Source organism: Pseudopodoces humilis, chromosome 22 (assembly GCF_049639895.1).
Source record: "Pseudopodoces humilis isolate 2021_Gansu_Grassland_sample_001 chromosome 22, ASM4963989v1, whole genome shotgun sequence".
NCBI classification, from domain to species: Eukaryota; Metazoa; Chordata; class Aves; order Passeriformes; family Paridae; genus Pseudopodoces; species Pseudopodoces humilis.
Genome location: NC_142221.1, coordinates 2,789,836 through 2,807,920, shown reverse-complemented (window position 1 = coordinate 2,807,920; position 18,085 = coordinate 2,789,836). Strand labels below are relative to the sequence as shown.

The following is an 18,085-nucleotide window of genomic DNA, read 5'->3' as shown; positions in this document are numbered from 1 at the left end:
TTAAAATAATTCCTTGCTTGCCATCGGTAAATCTTCAGATTATCCATTTGCCCCTTTTTCATGGTTCAGGTTGCTCCTTCCTTTTAAATTTGGCTCAAAATGACCTTTGAAAACAAGCTGGTCACTGTGAGCCCAGATCCCAGCTCCGTGTGAGTGCCAAGCACCGAGTAATCAGGGCCTAATGAGCAAAAGCCTTTGCTGGACTAATCTGAATAGTGGTGATAAATAGGGAGCATCACACAAAACTGACTGAAACCTCCCAAATCTTGCAGTGTGTTTGCTGCCTGCCTTTAACCCCAAGGAGGTCCCTGCTGCTCCAGTGCTGTTCCCTGACCTCTGTGTGGGCTGGGCTGACATTGCCCACGGCGCTGCTGCAGGGCCGATGAACATCACCTTGGCCACCCACAGCCCCTGTCCAGGCAGCTTTTACCATCCCACTGAAGCCAAGATGGTTTTCCAGTGGGTTCTTATTTTTAGTGTTAAATAAGACAGGAAAAAAGAAGAGCCTCTGAGATTTATTTTTGATGGTGAGGTTGGTAATTTGGGAAACAGCAGGGACAGGAAGGTGCATTGCTGGATGCATTCCACCCTCCCTGCTCACCCTGCTCCTGCAGCTCCTTGTGACTCGAACCCTGATTTTGGAGGCCGAGAGTGGGAGAAGAATCCTCGATGGAGATGGGAAATGACACACCTGGGCTAGGGCTGAAGGTGGCTTGAAATCCACAGAACTCTGCTGCGGGGCTCTGCAAAATTCGGGGGTGGATTGTCCAGCGAATCTAATTAGGAACGAACAGACCATCCCAAGCTGTAATACGCCAAGTAATTAAGTGATTAGTATTGATTGTTAGAATGCCTAATGAGCAGTTATCACAGAATGATTAATTAATCCAATCAAAAGAGTGATAAAAATTCTGCAGGTGTGATGATACTTTATATTCAATGCACAAGGGAAGCGAGATGTCTCCCCACAGTGCCCATCTCCAGCCTCTATCCCAGGCACCAGGGATGCACTGTCTGGGCTGCTGCCCCTGTGCAAGGGATCTCTCCTCAAAATTCCCCTGGCACTGCCAGGATGAGCTCCAGTATCACGCAGGCACCCAGAGCTGTGTAGCTCCAAGGTGGGGGAAATGGTCCCGCAGGCACCCTCAGCATCCAGAAGATGCCGGCATCAGTCAATGCTCATCTCCTCCCTGGGAATTCTTTCACTCACTGCCTTGATTAAGTCGCTTCAGTTTCTCCTGGTCAAAGCCCTGCTAATCCCAGCTAAGCCCGCAGCGTGCCGCACGCTGGCCTCTGCTCATTTCCCTGCCAGGCGGTGGCTCTGCGGGCACGTCCCCAAGAGCGCTGTGCCCTCGGGACATGGGAGCTCGCAGGGCAGCCACAGCCCTGCAGCGGTCATTTGCTGGCCCGTAATATTTACCTGGCTAAATGATGATGAGTACATGACCTCCAGCCAGAGCGTACAGCGGTGCAGAGCAGCCCTGACTCGTGAGCAGGGACCCCCAGCCATCCATCTCTCGTCCCTTCCAGAGCACCCTGAGCTGCCCACCCTTCTCTGGGTGGGATGTCAGAGTTGGGTGACAGCAGGGGACAGCACAATGCCATCACCCGCATTCCCAGAGCTGCTGCTCGGCAGCGGGATGCAGGACCCCGAACCAAAATAGGGGCACACGTTCACCCCCGCCTCCTCTGCCATCAGGATCAGCCCCACGGCCACAAAGCAGAGGGATTTCTGCCCCGGGCAGGCTGCGATGGCAGCCGGCATTCCCAGGCAGAGCCGCAGCTCCGGAGATGATGGATCCAGGCTTTAATGCTCTTTTCTGTGCATCTTTGAAGGATTTGAGGCTGATCGCCCGCGCTTCCTGCGTGGCATCCACAGCTGGCTCCGCACAGCCCGTCAGCTGCCTCTGCTGCCTGCCGGGCCCTGCCGGGCTCAGCGCAGCGGTTATAATTAGAAATGCTAATCAGCTCTTGTGTTTCTGGCTTGACAGCCCTGCCACCCCCAGCACAATCTTCCCTCCAATCTGTCCCATGCTCGCCCCCTCTGCTTCCTCTCCAAATCCCTGCTACTTGTAATTAAGCACTACGAAGTTAAGGGGGGCTGAATGGGGGTGCTGGGGCTCGTTGGATACCCTGGGCCAGGACTGCAGCCCCCACAGAGCTCCTGGCTTGCTGGGAACTGTTTGGGGGTCTCACCCTTCATTCCCCACCATCCCCTCGGGCTGGGGACACACCAGGAATGTCCCTGGCCCTGAACTGAGGTGGAAGAGAGGGAAGCTCAAGCGCTCTGCAGGCAGTGCTGCAGTTAAAGGCGAAGGGTGGTGGCTGTGGCTGGGAGCCCTGCGGTGCTGGCTCTGGAAGGGGAGCTTCTCTCATTGGGATTTCCATCATGTGCCAACCGTGGGCGCTTCCCAGCCAAGGAGGAAAGGGAGCTTGCAAAGGAGCTCAGAGAAGGTGGCTGAGCAAGCAGATCCCTGCACTGGCTTAGATTATGGAGTTATTCAGCATCAGGTCTTGCTCTGGGAGACACAGCCCAGGGGATTCCTCCTTCACCAGTGCCCACAGACAGCCCCTGCCAGCCCCCAGCCCCTCCACATGAGAGCCAAGGCACGGCTTTCACCCTGAGCATTTGGCTCCCAAAGTCAGGCTTGGCTAGGGAGACATTCCTTGGAGCAGGCATGGGGCTCAGCTGGCCTCAGAGGAGACGGAGATGCACAAGTGGGATGAGCAGCTCTGGACACAGTTTTTAAGTCAACATTCATCTTCCAGGTGCTCCCTGTTTATCAGCTTCAGTGAGGAGAGGCTGCAGTTTGGAGGGTTGATATGCAGGAGGTTTTCAAGAAGGCAGTGGCTGTCTGAGCAAAGGAGAATCCTCCCTCACCTCCTCTGCCCAGGGACCTCACACTTCACCTGGGACACACCTGCTCCCTGCAGCATCTGCCAGCATGTGAATCAACAAAGGGCTCTCCCTCCTCAGCCCAGTTTCTCCCTGGAGAGAGGGAGATAAGAGAAACAAGGAGGTAAGAGATAAAAAGAGCAGGGGAGGGACAGGGCATGGTGGCTTCAATGACAATGCACTCATGAAAAGGCACCAGCAGCACAGGCAGCTGACTGGGAAAGCTCTGGGGAGAAGTCGGATTGGATTTGTTATGACTAATTGACTCCCTCCAGCATTGTGGTCCAGCCTTCACGCATGGCATGAGCAGGGTCCCAAGCATCCAGGAATTAATGAGGGTCTGACCCTGTCTGCTCAGCCACTTGAGTTTTGCCAGTGCAGACAGCTGGCTTAAGAGGCCCTTTTATCCTTTACATATCAGATCAATTTGGATAGTTATAATCTAGTCTTGGTGAAAGCTCAGAGCAGACTTTATTGCCCAACCAGCTCAAAGAGGGGAAAAAAAGCAAGCAAGAGGGAGAGGTCATGCTGAACTATTGATTGTGCTGGTCCCAGATTGGCCTCGGCAGAGAGCTCACCCGGGACAGTTTGCCTCTATCTCCTAATGCTGCTCCATTGATCTTCTGTGACAGGCAGCAACTACAAGATTTTTGAGGTCGGAGTCATTAAGAGGCATTAATCAATAATAGAGGAAACAGAGAGAGAGCAACTGTTTGGTTCATGCAGACTTATTCCCTGTGTGGATTTTAGCTTGCTGAGGTACACGTGGTTTATTTCCAGGGAGGTCTGCTAGGAAAAGAATTCACCTTGTGCTGGACTCGGGCACTTGGAGGAGATCCTGAGCCAGTTGCAACACACTGGCAGCTCCAGTAGGGCTGTGCAATGAGAGGGCAGCACCTGGGGAGTTTGTGGCTTCTAATTCCAGGTACCCCAGCATCCTACCCAGACCCTCTGCTCCCACACAGGCACCCCAGGAAGAGATGGGTACTGATTTCACATGCCAAAAGACCTGAGTGCTGGTTTCACGTTGTGCTTCTACTAAACAAAGCTGCTGGCTGGATGTGATGCAGCCAATCCCAGCAGCCTGTTCTGGGATCCAGCCCTGTGTGAGCTCAGCCCCAGCCCAAATTCATTCCTGTGGCAAGACTGGAGTTGTTCACAAGAAAAACGGTCTTTGTGCTGAAAGCACCCCGGGCTGCTCTGCTCCCTCCTGCCCTGCCCAACAGCGTCAGTACATTTCCACAGCTCCATGGTGGCAACACGCCTTTTTCTTCTCCAGCAGCTCCTGTGCTCAGCCTCAGCAAGTATCCGGCACATGCTGGAGTCCATTTTCCCTTGGAGAGGCAGAGAAGGGGGCAGGAGACAGATCATCTTCAAAGGTGGTGGTTCTGGCACCAGCAGAGCAACCAGCTGCCTCGGGGTGATCTGGGGCTGGGGAGGTGCTGGAGCTGCCCATGGCTGAGCTCAGCTCCAGGAGCAGCCCTGTGACACAGAAATGATGTTATTGCACACCTGGACTTAGTCCAAAGGCCCTTTAGTCCTGCTGTGTGCCACAGAGGTAGCACATCCTGCAGCACAGCGCTGGCAACCTGGGAATGCCACACTCAGCCTGGGGAGAGAGCATGGCACAGCCAACAGGGCCTGCACTCAGAAGGTGCCATGAGATGCTTCAGAGTAAGGGAAATGTCCTTCAGGAGGCAGGGATGGAGATTCCAGTGGAGATCGGTGTCCCTTTCTGGACACACCTTGTCTTGACTCCCTGAGCCCCAGTGTCCCACTTTGCAGTGGTCAGTACTGCTCATCCCCAGGGAAACAGGATCTTCCCAGTTCCTGCAATTACAGCCACACATCCACAGCACAGGGATCAAGAGCTGCAGGAGAGGAGGGGATGAGATTGCTGGCTCAGGTTGCACAGGTGGGGCATACACAGCCCACAAAAACCTGGCAGTCCAACCCTGGAGACATACCCAGAGCTCAGCACCACCAGCTGAATCCAGTCCAGTGGGACTCATTATGGGAATGCAGACCAGATTCTTTATAAGAATCCAGCCCAGGTGGAGTTCTTATCTGAACCCAGCTCAGGTAGGACACATTATGCTGATGATGAGATGACAATCTGAGAGACTCTCATGGGAGATGCAACAAACCCCTCTCCAGTCCCAGAGAAGCCCTTGGCTCACAGTTCTGCCTTCCCTGCCCAGCCCATCAGTCTCCAGCTCAACCACCCAGCCACCTCCACCAGCACAAAATCCATCAGAAACAATTTGATTTCCTTTATTTACACATGACATTTGGGAGAAAGCCTAATTGTATTGCAACTTGGAAAAAAAATGTGATTCCATTTTTACATCTTTGTGCCTGAAGGAGCTCAGGAGCTGCAGCCAGACAAGATGTTCTGTACTGGGCACACTGACATTTCCGAGCATGGTGCAGACACCATGAGGTACAGGGGGATTTCCAGCCTGTGGTTACAAATGTAAATGCAACAGTAAGATCAGGAAGTCTCGTGCTTTTGCTAACTCCTGTTTTCGTCAAAGTTTACCAGGAGCAAAAAAATAAAAGCCAGTGCTGGGGGACTTGGTGGAGTGTTAACCCCAGCTGCAATCCTTGCCTGATGTGCACTGGCTCTGCGAACACCACTCTTCAGCCTCACTGCTAGCCCTGGCACTCTGTGGGGTGCTGGTGTGGTATTCCTCTGTGGATCTGCATCCTACATTGTGTCCTGAATGGATTTAAATCCACACCTGGCTAGCAGATTATGTCTTACTTTCTCAATAGAGTTACTTGTAGGTGAGTAAAGGTTACAGGAAGGAAGGTTCAGATTATTTAATAGCCTTTTAAAACACATTTCTCTCTTAATTGCATGTTCCTAGTCAAAGTCCCTTAGGCTCTTTGCCTTTCCAGTCACCAGTGGAGGCTGTGCCTGCTGAAGCTTGGGCAGTTTAGCAATCTCATGCTTCTGGTTCTTGTGCAAAGCTCTGTTGTGAGCGGGGAACTGCAGCGCTCACATTGGAAGCACGCTGAGTCACGGCTGGTTCCTCCCCAAATGTTTACTCTCTTGTCACCAGAGCGCTGACGTGTGATTGCCGAGGAGCCCAGCAAGCGCAGGGAACGTGGCCATGGAGCCAGCGTGGAGGCTGAGGGTCAGGCTGAAGCTCTGCCCCTGTGATTCTGGGCTCCCCATGAGCTTCCCTGCTGCCCACACAAGGAGGGCAGGAAAATTTCACCTCCTGTGTGCCCTTTTAAGTGACAGGGAAATGAGATTCACCCACATCCTTTGCACAAACTGCTCTTAGCACCATCCTCACCAAGCAGACTATGGTGTTTCCGACCAGGGCAAGCCTCTTTGCTGTCTTTGCCAGGGCAATACTTCCAGGAAAATTTATGTCAGCCAGTGATGTCAGCCCTTGGGGCAGCCTTGCTTATGGATGCAAACAAGGTCCAGGTTCCCAACCTGCAGCCCTGCCTGTGTGGGAGTGTTACACAGGGTAAACATGTCAGTGCTGTGATGCTGGGCTGTCCTCTGTACCCTGAGCTCCACAGAGGTGACACACAGTGACACCAGGCTCTGACACATCTCCCAGAGCCAGCTGCTAATTTAAACTGGTGATGAGGGAATGATAGGTCAGTGGATGGATGGATGGATGGATGGATGGATGGATGGACTGACAGAGGTCTGGAAGGAGTCATAGCAGATGTGTGGATCACCTCACTGTCCCCAGACCCCTGACAATGGAGGCTGCTGTGCAGCACCCAGCACGAGGGGTTGGTGCTGAGGAGTTTGCACAGCCCACGGCTTTGTGCTGCCAGCCCTTCCTGTGAGGGCCCCCAGCCTCACACATGCGTGCCACGAAAAGGCCACAAACGAGGATGTTTGGCTGATTGCTTCCTCCTCCCCCCCACTTTAATGTCACCAAACCCAGCTGCTGCTTTCAACACACGGCCCTTGGCAGGAGGCAGAGGGAAGCAGGCCGATGGGTAGAGCTGCCAGAGGCGCTGTGGGAAGCCAAGGGCAGAGGCAGGGTAAGGCAGCATGAGTGAGATTCTCCACAAATCCAACCTTCCTTCAGCTCAGCTGGCATCTCCAGAGGGTCCTGCCAAGCACCCACCCACCCAGCCTCAAGCCTCCTGCTGCTCTACAACCTGCTCAGCCAGGAGATGGACACATCCCTCCTTCCTTCCTACCCCTCCAAGTGCTTTCCCTCTATTCCCTTCTCCATATGTGGGAGATGTTCTCCCTGGCTCTGTTTCTTTTCCAGTCAGAAGCTAGTCATACACAGGGAGGTCACATGTTGTTGCCAAGGGAAGCAATAAATTCAGACAAGTAAAAGATAAAAGAACACAGCCAGATTATTGTAAAACAAGGGTAATGCTTTGGGCTTCATGGCTCTTCATGGACAGGCACAGAAATCCCACCAGCAGTGATGCTGCATGGACCCTTCTGCTTGGCACTTGATGGGTTCTTGCTCCTGCCAGGGATTCTGGGCCCTGCTCAGCTACACTACCTGAAGGGTACCCTTCTACCATGATTAAATAATCCGGTCAGTAGTTTATATATCTGCAAAACACACAGCACAATCTAGCAAACCAGGGTTTTTGAGAATTTGTAACTGCTTCATCCTGGCTGCTGAAGCTTGGGAGAAGAGGGATGGGGTCACCTTTGCCTCTGCCCCAAAATGGCCACGTTTCAGGGTGATGAGATGACCCTTGTGTTGCACAGCGGGCAGAGGCTCTCGGGCCTCTTCCATCAGGCATTTTTCTTATGAAAATGTTAATGCACAGGTTGTCGTCATCTGGCAGCACCACCACCTGCCTTATGAAATAACTCAGCGTGACAGCTCTGCTTGCTCGCAGGCAGGCCCATGTCTGGCTTCTAATCTGGCATCAGAAAGCGCTCCCCTTCCTTGAGCTACAGACTAATATCAAATGTTTCATTTGCATTACTCCAGATAACGCGCTGGAGAGCATGGGGAGAAGGGGATTGCAGCCAAGCTCATCCAGGAGCCCACACGTGGAGCATTGCACCAACCCCGCCACACTGGATCTGTTCACTCCGCTTGCCGCCGGCACCACGGCCCTGCCGGAATTTTCTTTTCAGATTCCCAACGTCAGCCAGCATTTATGAGCTCCACGGATTGGCCCGCGCTGCACCCCGGTGACAGATCACCAGGGATGTTTTTTCCCATGTCAACAAAAGCAAAAAGTCATGAGGATAACACAGAATCGCTCCGGGCCCAGCGTCTGCTCAGCTGCAAAGGTCTCGGTGACTTCCCAGGCATATGCTGGCTGGCACAGTGCTGGAGCACTCCCTGAACAGCCCACACGACACAGGCAGCAGGGATTAATCTAATGCTGTGTGGAGATGCTAATACAATAAGGGCTCTTTGTGGCATTAGCTGGGATCATGAGACCAGCTCTGAGATGTCATTGCCTGGCAGTCGTAGGGAGCCGGCCAGGAGCTCTCCGTAGAGAAGGAGCTTGTCTCCTGCTCCCAGCCCTAAAGCTGCTGTGGGGCAGGGCAAGGGCAGCGAGCCCTCCCTTTTCTGGTGACAGCTTGTTTGGGAACAGCACGCAACCTCTGTTGGTGAATCCAAGGACAGCTGAGGGAACAATGGTTATTTTAACAGGGATAACACTTTTCCTTGATTTTTCCAGGAGCTGCAAAGCTGTGGATGCCGAGGGGATGCTCAGAACCACAGGGTCACATCTTACCCCAGTGGAGTCTCCACAGAGACTCGTGGGACCCGGGTTTCACTATAAAAAGTGTTGCAAAACCAGATGAGGTCAATGAATGGTTTGTGTCAGTTCCAGCAGACACTTTCATCTCCCATATCAGCTTTGTAGCCACAGAGCTTCAGGGCCTGATCCTATCCCAACCTCAGGGAAAGCTCCATCCCGTTCAGCACGTTTGTTCTGCTGGAAAACCAGCATCAAGCACCAGCAGAGGTGGGCAAGGGTCCATGAGGGTCCCCAAACCTCACACAGCGTCCTGAGGGACACAAACTCCCTCACAGCATGGAAGACCCCATGTGTGCCTTTCCACAGCACCACACAGGCAGTGAAAAATCCCCACATGACACAGCGAGGGTCCCAAAGGCCCACAGGGCTCCATGAGGGTCCCAAACCATCCACAGGGCTTCATGAGGGGACAAAACACCCCCAGGGCTCCATGAGGGTCCCAAAACTCCACATGGTTCCATGAGGGTCCTAAAACTCCACGTGGTTCCATGAGGGTCCTAAAACTCCACATGGTTCCATGAGGGTCCCAAACTTCCAGAGCCCTCGATGAGGGGACCAGACCCCCACGGTGCACCATGAGGGGACCAACCCCCCACAACGCTGCACTAGGGGACGGACCGCCTTCCTCCCCTCGCCATGGCCACCCAGGCCCGCCCAGCAGCCTGAGGAATCCCCGCTCCGAAGGGAACATTCCCTGCGCGCCCGTCCCGCCCCGCTGAGGGAGCGGCGGGGCGGGCCAGGCCGCCCACATAAGGCGGGCTCAGCGCGGGCTGCCCGGGGAGGAGGCGGCAGTAGCGGCTGGGCCGGGTGGAGCCGTCATGGAGCTGGGGTGGCTGCTATGGGGCACGGCCGTGTTGCTGCTGCTCCACGTCCTCATGGAGCTCAGCCCCACCGTCAACTTCGCGCTGCGCATCGGCTTCTACTGCGTGCTGTGCCTGGTGTCCTCGGCGCTGGCGGCCGCCGCCTGCCTGCTGGTCAACGGCGGCCGCACCGTCAGGAACATGAGGTGAGGGGGCACGGGGGGAACGCGCTGGGGACAGCGGTGTCACCTCCCCGCCGCTGCCCGGAGCCCCTGGGGTGCTGGCAGCCTCTGTCACATCGGTGGCAGCGCAGCTCCGAGCGTCCTCTCTAGGCTCAGGGGGGCTGTCCTGGCCCGTGGCAGAGCCCTCGGCGTGCCGCGTTTGGGGATGAAGCGCCTGGAAAGTGGCGGTGGTGCCTTGTTTTGGGAAAGCTGCAGGAGAGCAGTGTTTGTTGAGAGTGGCAGAGCACTGGAGCAGGCTGCCCAGGGAGTGCGAGGAATCAACCTGTCTGGAGACATTCCAAACACACCTGTGTCACTGGGTGACCCTGCCATGGCAGATGTAGCTGATCTCTAGAAGGTCCCTTTTGATCCTAACAACTGGGTGCTTGTGTTTGGGGTGTTTCCTGCCCCAGGAGCGGGCGGGCAGGCTGTGTGCCGTGTGCTGCCAGGACACAGCTCTCCTGCAGCTGCTGTCCGGCCCTGTGTCCCCTGACAGGACACCTGTGGCAATGGCCAAGGGGCTGCTGTCATCCAGCACCTCCTCTCCATGTCAAGGTACGTTCTAAGGGCAGAGCTGGCACCTCTGCTGGCAGCACATTTCCTGCTTTTGCTCTCCCCAAGGCAGCTTTTTACCTGTGCTGACCGTGTTATATGGATGCAGGGGAAAGGAGAGCCTTAACATCCTTTAGGATCAAAGGTTGGCAGCACCTCAGCGGGTGGAGTTGGACTTTGCTTCGCAGTGTGGCTTTCACACATAGGACTCAGGGCAGAGGGAGCGGGCACAGGGCGCTGGTGTGCTGCCTTGAGAGCTGTGCCCTGCCCGTCCCAGCTGGTGCCATGGCCCCAGGCAGTCTGCTCTGCGATCTCCAGCCTGGCTCTCTCTCCAGCTTTGGTTGCCTTGGCTCACTCAGGAGCAGCTTTCCAATTCTTAGCCAGCTCTGCAGCTGGGAGAATTTATGATGTCAGTGATGGAGACACTATCTTTTTATTTGCCCCCAAAAATATACCCTCTAAATTTTCTGTAAACTTCAAGGAATTATTTAGGATCAAGTACTTGCATTGGATAACTGCTCATGTTGAAACCCAGGGCTGAATTTTGGCCAGAACCGCCCTTTTCCTGTAACTTAAGCCTGTTGTTTCTGTGTAGTGGCACTGGCTGAAGATCCTGGTGATGTATCCCAGCCCCAGGGAGGTCTGTGGCTGGGGTGATCCAGTGAGTTCCTTATTTCTCCAACATCCCAGACTGCTTATTCCAGCTTGGGAAAGGGGGCTGGAGCAGAGCATGTGCTGGTGGACAGACAGTAATAATGGAGTTGTTGCCTGGTGCAGAACACCCCGTTCTTGCCGTGCCGCTGGCTCCAGTGTCAAGCTGGTGTGACTTGGAAGAGATTACCCAGGGTGTCTGATAGAGATAGAACTGTTTATCTGTGGTAAAACATCTTGCAAGAGCTTCCAATCTGGTAAGCAGACTTCGGTAGTCCTTGAAAATCAGAGTATCCTAAACAAACCTCTGTGACTGGCTGTGGAGCAGAGCACGTGAATCTGGGGGCTGCTGGCTTTCATAGTCAGACTGTTAGGGATGCACAGCAAAGTCCTATTCTCTGTCATTTTTGTGCTCCTTGTGTCTGGAAATAAGTGCACTGGTTTTACAGCTCTCTGAAGCTGTGGCTGCATCACGTCTGGGTCGTTGATTCCAGCAGAGAAGCCACTTACAGGGTTGGAGGAGACTCAGATCCATCCTTTAACCCTGTGGGTGACATGGCCAGCCCAGCAGGGCTGCTGGTCACCCCATTCTTCTTTGTCTGCTCTGAGTTCTGCCCCTTTGCCTCTTTCAGTGGCTCACACCACATCTTGTGCAAGGAAAGTCTATCCCCTGGCTGGCAGGAGGAAGCTGGATGGTTGCTCTTGAGTAATGTGTAACCAGCCTCTCCCAGCAGCCACTGAGCACTGTGACTTCCAGAGTGGTGACCTCTTTTTTGGTTGGCAGTCAGAAGGGAGGAGAAGTGTGATTTAGGTCATCCTGGTGGCCTGGCATCCCCCATGACCTCACTGGTTCGTGTCACCCTGCCCCTTCTCACCTGTAACCCTGTCTCTTCACCTGGACTGCACCCCTGGAACCTTGGAGCGGGCTGTGGAGCTCTGGAGCTCTGCATTCCACACACCTCCCCGTGTCCTTTCCCTGGGCGTGGCTCTTTGCCGCAAGTTGAAATGAGGACTGTTAGCAGTGTCACCTTGGGGCATTGGTCTGGCCTGAACTCCAGTGTCACAGCCAGCTCGGGCGGCCTGCATGGGAGGACACCCCAAGGAGATGTGAACCCTGCTGTGGGTAGGAGCAAGCTGGGGGAAGTCCTGTGGCTCAAGAGTTTATGGAGACTTTTGGAGAGCAGATGCTGGCAGCTGCTGCCAAGCTAGGATGAGATGCTGTCCGGGCTCTCACCTCCCACCTGAGTGACCAGGATGTTTCTCAGGGGGATGGGGCTGCACAGTTCCCAAGTGGTGGGGACAAAGCTGACACTGTTCCTCTATCTGCTGCTGCACGAAGGAAAGCTCCATCCCCTGCCTGCCAGAGAGAAGGTGGCCCTGAAGCAGGACATCCAAGTGCTTGCTGGAGGGCAAGTCAGCTCTGGAATCAGCTCTAGGGGAGAGCAGAGCCAGGCTGGTGGCTGTTCCTGGGAGCGTTGTTCACGTGCAGGCTCCTCTGCCACCTGTCCTGGTAAATGGCTGTTCCCTTGCCCAAAATAGTCCCTGTGTTCTGCCAGCTTCTGCCTGTGTCCTTTGGCCTAGCTGGAGAGTCCCCAAGTCCCCAGGTCAGGGGGTGGCATAGATGGGCCCTGCTCCCATGTGCTGACAAGGGCATGGAAATGTACTCCAGTGTTGGCATGGCTGAGTGGAGCTACTGGAGTCTCCCAGCTGGGAAAAGCTGGGAGCCCTGTCAGACCTGTAGATCCACTGGGAAAGGGCAAAAGCTTGAGCATGTGTTTGCTTGGGGGCACCCAGCCTCTGCCAAGCCATGTGGGGAGCATTCTGGTTGCTGCCTGCATCCTTGCCTTGTGCAGGGAAGTGTTTCTCACCTTCATTCCCCTCCTTCCTTGGGCACCCCGGGTTTGTTTATATCATTGAGCAGCATCTTCCAGCACTGCAAGGAGCAGACCTGGCAGAGCCTTCCTTGGGTGTTGGGTGTGCTGGAGAGTGGCAGCTCCTGGGAGAATTGTTTGAAGGACTTGTGGGACCCTGCTGCTTGCAGGAGGAAGAGTGTGGTAGCACCGGGGCAGCCCAGAACCATGGCAGTGAACAGGGCAAATGATCAGCACTCCTGGAGCACGTGGGATCATGCAGGGCAGACACCTGGGTGGACCACAGTGCAAATAAGACAGGAGGCTCTCTGTCCTAGAGCTCTTTTTGTCTCCTTCCACCCCACACTGGGTATAGCAGCCCCTGCCCTCCCTGCCCTGCTGCTGACTGCTTTTTTCTTCCGCAGAATCATCAGAGCTGTTGTCAGGACCTTCAAATATTTCTTCGGCGTGAGGTTTGAGGTGAAGGGACTGGAGAACTTCAAGGTGGAGGGCCCTGCTATCATTGTGTCCAACCATCAGAGCGTCCTTGACATGATGGGTGAGGAGCTGGTGGGAGGGAAGAGGACATTTCTCCTGCTCACCACTGGGAGAAGTCCTGCTTGTACCTCCTGGACAAGCAGCCCCTGGTGCAGCTTCCCCATCAGTGCTGGTTGTGGGAAGGGTCTCCTGTCACTCTGAGCAATCCCACACCTGTGCAGCACCCCAGCTGCTGCTGTCCTTGAGCTGCTGGCCCAGCACGTGTGCCAGTGGCCCTGCTGGACTCCCTGGGGCTGGGGAATGAGCTGTCTCTGGGTGGGTCCTGCTGCCACCTGCAGCCACCCTGCCCCACTAACTCTGCTGTGTGCCAAGCCTCCTGCTCTCAGAAGCTAGGGGAGAAGCAAGGCAGCAGCCTGTCCCTGGTGCCCCTGTCCTTGTCCTTCCTGAGTGCAGGCAGGGGGGGTGACTGCTGGGTCTTGCCCTCTGCCATCCCATTAGGGCTGATGGAGGTCCTGCCCGACAACTGTGTCCAGGTGGGCAAGAAAGAGCTGATGTACATGGGCAGCGTGGGGCTCATCATGTACCTCGGTGGAGTCATCTTCATCAACAGGAAGAGCACCAGCAGTGCCAAGATGGTGATGTCAGATGTGGCCAAGACTATAGTGGCTGAGAATGTGAGTGTCACTGTGGAGCCAGGTGGGGTGGCATGGAGGGATTGTGGCACACCTGGTGCTGGCTCAGCTTGGCAGAGCTGGCTGGTGTCTGCCACCACTGCAAGTGGGTTTCTGGAGCAGAGCCTTGTCTCTCCATGTGCAGGTGAAGGTGTGGGTATACCCAGAGGGCACGAGAAACTGCACTGGGGATTTGCTGCCATTCAAGAAAGGAGCATTTCACCTCGCTGTCCAGGCACAGGTAACAGTGATTTGCCCCTGCATGGGGAATGATTTTGCAGTGGCACTGCACACTGATTGTGCAGTGTGTGTTTTGTTTGATCTCAGATGAGCTGTGTTCCCACGTAACACCTAGTCAGGTAAACCATGAGTGTCAGAAGTGCTGTCCAGCAGCAGCCAAGAGCCTTTTCCATCCCCTCTGGGAATGAGTTGAGCCTGGGCGTGAGTGGCTGCAGACAGTGGAGAATTTCCCAGTCCTCTCCTCTGCCTGCCTCAGTCCTGGTGTCCCCTCTGGAGGGAGGAGTGTGAGGGACAGGCAGGCTTGATCCCTATCTCCAGGCTTTCCTGGCAGCATGGCAGGGCAGTGCCTGTGCCCAGGGATTCCTGGGGGCATGGCTGCAGCCCAGAGCTCCTGGCAGGGAGCCCAATGGGTCCTTTCCTGGGAAACCCAAAGCTGTGGATCCATTTCTCAATCCCCCAGGTTGCAACAGTGTAGTGGTGATTCAGGATTGTTAATTCTTGTGCTTTAGAGCAACATCTGGGCTTGCTCTGTGTGAAAATAGCTGCTGCCTCCCTGGCAGCCATATGGCAGTTCTTGGTATGTGTTTTCTCTCCAAAATGACAGCATCCATGAGCATTTAGTGGGGGAGCAAGCAAACAGCTTCATCTAGCCAGAGCTGTCTCAGGAGCAGGGTGCTTGCCTGGGCACAGTGCTGGGGCAGTGTGCCAGAGACTGGGATGACTTGAGGCCTCAGGGGAAACTGGTTTTCCTGGGAGAGGTGTTACAGCAGGGATTTTGGGAAAGGGAAGAGGTGCCAGCTCTCTCGCTGGGTTAGCTTGGCCAAGCCCAGGGTGTAGCCTGTGTTGTACCATCCCCATTCCTGTCTGGGTGCTGCAGCCAAGGCAGAGCCTGGCAGCTGCTGGGAGGAAAGGATGACATGGAACTGGCCCCCGCCTCTGCTACACCCCCCTGAGTCACCAACTGTAGATCCTGGCTGTGTTAGCAGCACTGGAACAACAGCTCTGCCTGCCCTCCTGGCCCTGTGTCTGTCTGAAGCTTCCCTGGGAGCAATTGATAACAACTGGTGACTCCTTCTTAGAAACTGAAAGCAGAGCAGCCACCGTGCTCCAGACACGTGCCTGTACAGCAGGCAAGGCCTGTCAGAACAGGCAGCCTGCAGTGCTTGATTGCATGACAGAAAATACTTGGGGTTTGAAGCCTCACTTGGGTTGAGTAACCCTAAAAGCCAGGTCTGAGCTGAGGCTGCGGTGGAACTTGGCCCTGGTTTCTTGAGCCTTATCCCTGTGCCTTGAGATTTTGGGGAGTGGTTTTGATTCCATTTGACTGCTGATTGTTCCAGCCTTTGGAAGTGGGTGTTGTTTGTGAGGCTGTGTATGCCCTGTATGTCTGAGAGTCAGGCCAGGTCAGCTTTGCTGTGTGGGATTTACTGCCTGTCTCTAGCCTGGCCTGAGCTGCTGAAGTGCCAGTAACTCTTTTTCTTCCCTACCCCAAGGTGCCAGTGATCCCTGTGGTGTATTCCTCCTTCACCGCTTTCTATAACCCAAAGACGAAGCTATTTACATCAGGTAACAAGGAGTCACTTGAAGACAGGCTTGCTGTTGTCCTGTGTGGAGATCTGGCTCAACAGGGGTGTGGAGGGAAGCAGAGCTGGGGTGAACAGGAGGAGCCCCGCTGGGAGATGTTTGGAGGCAGTTCAAAGCACTTGGCACCAGAGCCTGGGCTGGGTTGACTCAGGAAGGGCTGTAATTAAATACATTGAGGGATGTTTTCATTAAAAATTGGTTTCCACCTCCTGCTCTGGGCAGGCTCTAGCTGGGATGGCAGTTTGGGGCACAGGGGAATTATTCTGAGTGACACAGCTGTTGGAACTGGGATGTGACTCTGCCTGTGCTCCAGGGGTGGATGCCTGAAGCCCTGGGGGGGGTTGAGGGCTGTGCTGGGGATGTCCAGGGTGGGGAACAGGGCAGAGAACAGAGCTCCTGTGGCGTGTGGGTTTCTCACAGGCTCCTCTCTTGTCCCCAGGCAAAGTCAAGGTTGAGGTTCTGCCTCCAATAGAGACCAAAGGGCTGACATCAGACGATGTCACCGACCTCACTGACAGATGCTTCAGCACCATGAGGGAGACCCTCTTCAGGTTGTCAGGCCGTCCAAGTGAGGCAAAGGACTCATCCTAGAGGCTTCTCCAGTGGTGTCACCGTGTGGTGGTGGCTGAAGGGACCTATCTGTTCTTGCCAAATACTGAAGGAACTTCTCCTCTGCAGTGATTTCTAACTCTTGGGAGCACCACAGACTGGCACACACAGAGTGTCAAGCCAGCACTAAGGTTCCCCTTTGAGTGGATTTCTCTTACGGCTTCATTTTCTCACTTTGAAATATCTCCTTTCTCTGAATTTCTCAGGCATCAAACTTGTGCTACCAAAGGGCTCAATGACCAGAGAGGTGAGTTCCCCCAGCTCTTGCAGCTGGCACAGGATGATGGCAATAACCTGCCTGGAGCCTGAGCTCTGCCTCGTGTGACTGTCCCTGCACCTGTGTTCCTGCAGGCTCAGCTTGTGCTGGCCTGGCCCTGTGATGTCCCAGGTGGAAACCACCAGGCAGCAGTTTGTATCAGCACAACCTTGATGCACAAACAGGGCTGAGAACAGGATCTGAGAATCCAGATTTTGGCTTTTCAGCAGCACTAGGAGTGTGGTGTCCTCCCTGGACAGCCCAGAGCCCTGCCACCCACCGGTGGCACTCAGGGGCCTGTCCCCTTGAGATGCCCTTGTGTCACAACAGCATCAAGTTGGGAAACTGCTGCCAGCTCCCTGCCGTGGTGGTGGCTCAGCCTGGTCACATCCCGGTGCCTGCAATGCCCCTTATGGAGGCAAAGGGCTCTGGTGCTCGTTTTGTCACTTGTCATGGTCAGCACTGGCCGAAAGATGGTGCCTGTCCCGCGTCTCTGCTGAGCTGCGAGGCGGAGCTGCCGCTCTCCAAGGCCTGTGAAACCCCTGCAGAGCCACAGGGTGGGTGAGCTGCAGCTCGAACGGGGCTGGGAGGGTTTGGAAGGTTTCAGCTGCCCCTTGGGTGGACATAAACCCCTTTCCCAGTCAAATAAAAGGGGTTCCCCTGTGCTTTGGGGTGATGGACCAACAGCGTTCCTGGATCCCTCACGAGGAGCTGGGAATGTTGATGCCCTTGGAGGCTGGGTCAGGGCCACGGTTCCTGTAGCTTTAGCTCCCCTGTTCATGGCACAGGGGACCCTGGAATAAGCCACCTGGGGCTACTCAGGTAACCAGCACACCCAGCCCCTGCAGCCTTGGAGTTGTGTTTATCTGGTATTTTGGGGCTAAAGCCTCAGCTGGGAACGGCAGGGAGCTCCATGGAAGGAGCCCTTGGGCCGAGCCGGTGCTGCCAAGGGGCTTCATTGGAGGGGCCTTACAGTACAGACTCAGGGGATGGGAAGGGTCGGGGTGGGAGGATGGGAACCAATCCAGCACTTTGTGAGAGTGGCAGATAAAGGGTTGTCATGGAGGGTCAACCCAGGAGGGCCCTGGGTGGGCTCCTGGGGAAGGGAACCATGTCAGACTCCTCCTGGGAGGAGGGAGCGGTGCCTCTGTGTGCAGTTGTCTGCTGTTCACTTTTAACTGGGCTGAGAATGTTGTGTGCTTTACAAAAAATCAACAACAACAACAAAAAAATTACACCTTTGGTTATTTAAATAAAGGAGCCTCCTGGTCTTATGTGGGGGCTGAGGGAGGAGGATGTGGGGTGCTGAGCCCTCAGCTGTTGCAGGGGGTGGGTTTGGTGATGGAGGGGCAGGGTGGGTCCTTGTCCCTACCCTGTGCTCCCCCAGCAGGAGGGCTGTGCTTCACCCAGCCGCACTCCAGGGCTCCTGGAGAGCAGAACAGGAGCTGCAGGGATGGGCACCCAGCTCTGCAGTACCTTTGCCAGGACCAGGCGCACCTGTTCCCTGCTGTGCCACCT

The 18,085-nt window shown here is 55.1% G+C and overlaps 1 protein-coding gene across 1 annotated transcript; it reads left to right on the top strand.

The window, feature by feature from the left end:
* The first annotated feature begins 9,397 nt into the window (after positions 1-9,397).
* On the top strand, positions 9,398-17,824 carry AGPAT2 (1-acylglycerol-3-phosphate O-acyltransferase 2). The gene is made up of 6 exons (XM_005529206.3): positions 9,398-9,641; positions 13,135-13,268; positions 13,706-13,881; positions 14,024-14,119; positions 15,612-15,684; positions 16,142-17,824. The coding sequence occupies exons 1-6, from the start codon at positions 9,454-9,456 to the stop codon at positions 16,291-16,293; spliced, it is 819 nt and encodes a 272-aa protein (XP_005529263.2). The 5' UTR covers positions 9,398-9,453; the 3' UTR covers positions 16,294-17,824.
* The last annotated feature ends 261 nt before the right edge of the window (positions 17,825-18,085 follow it).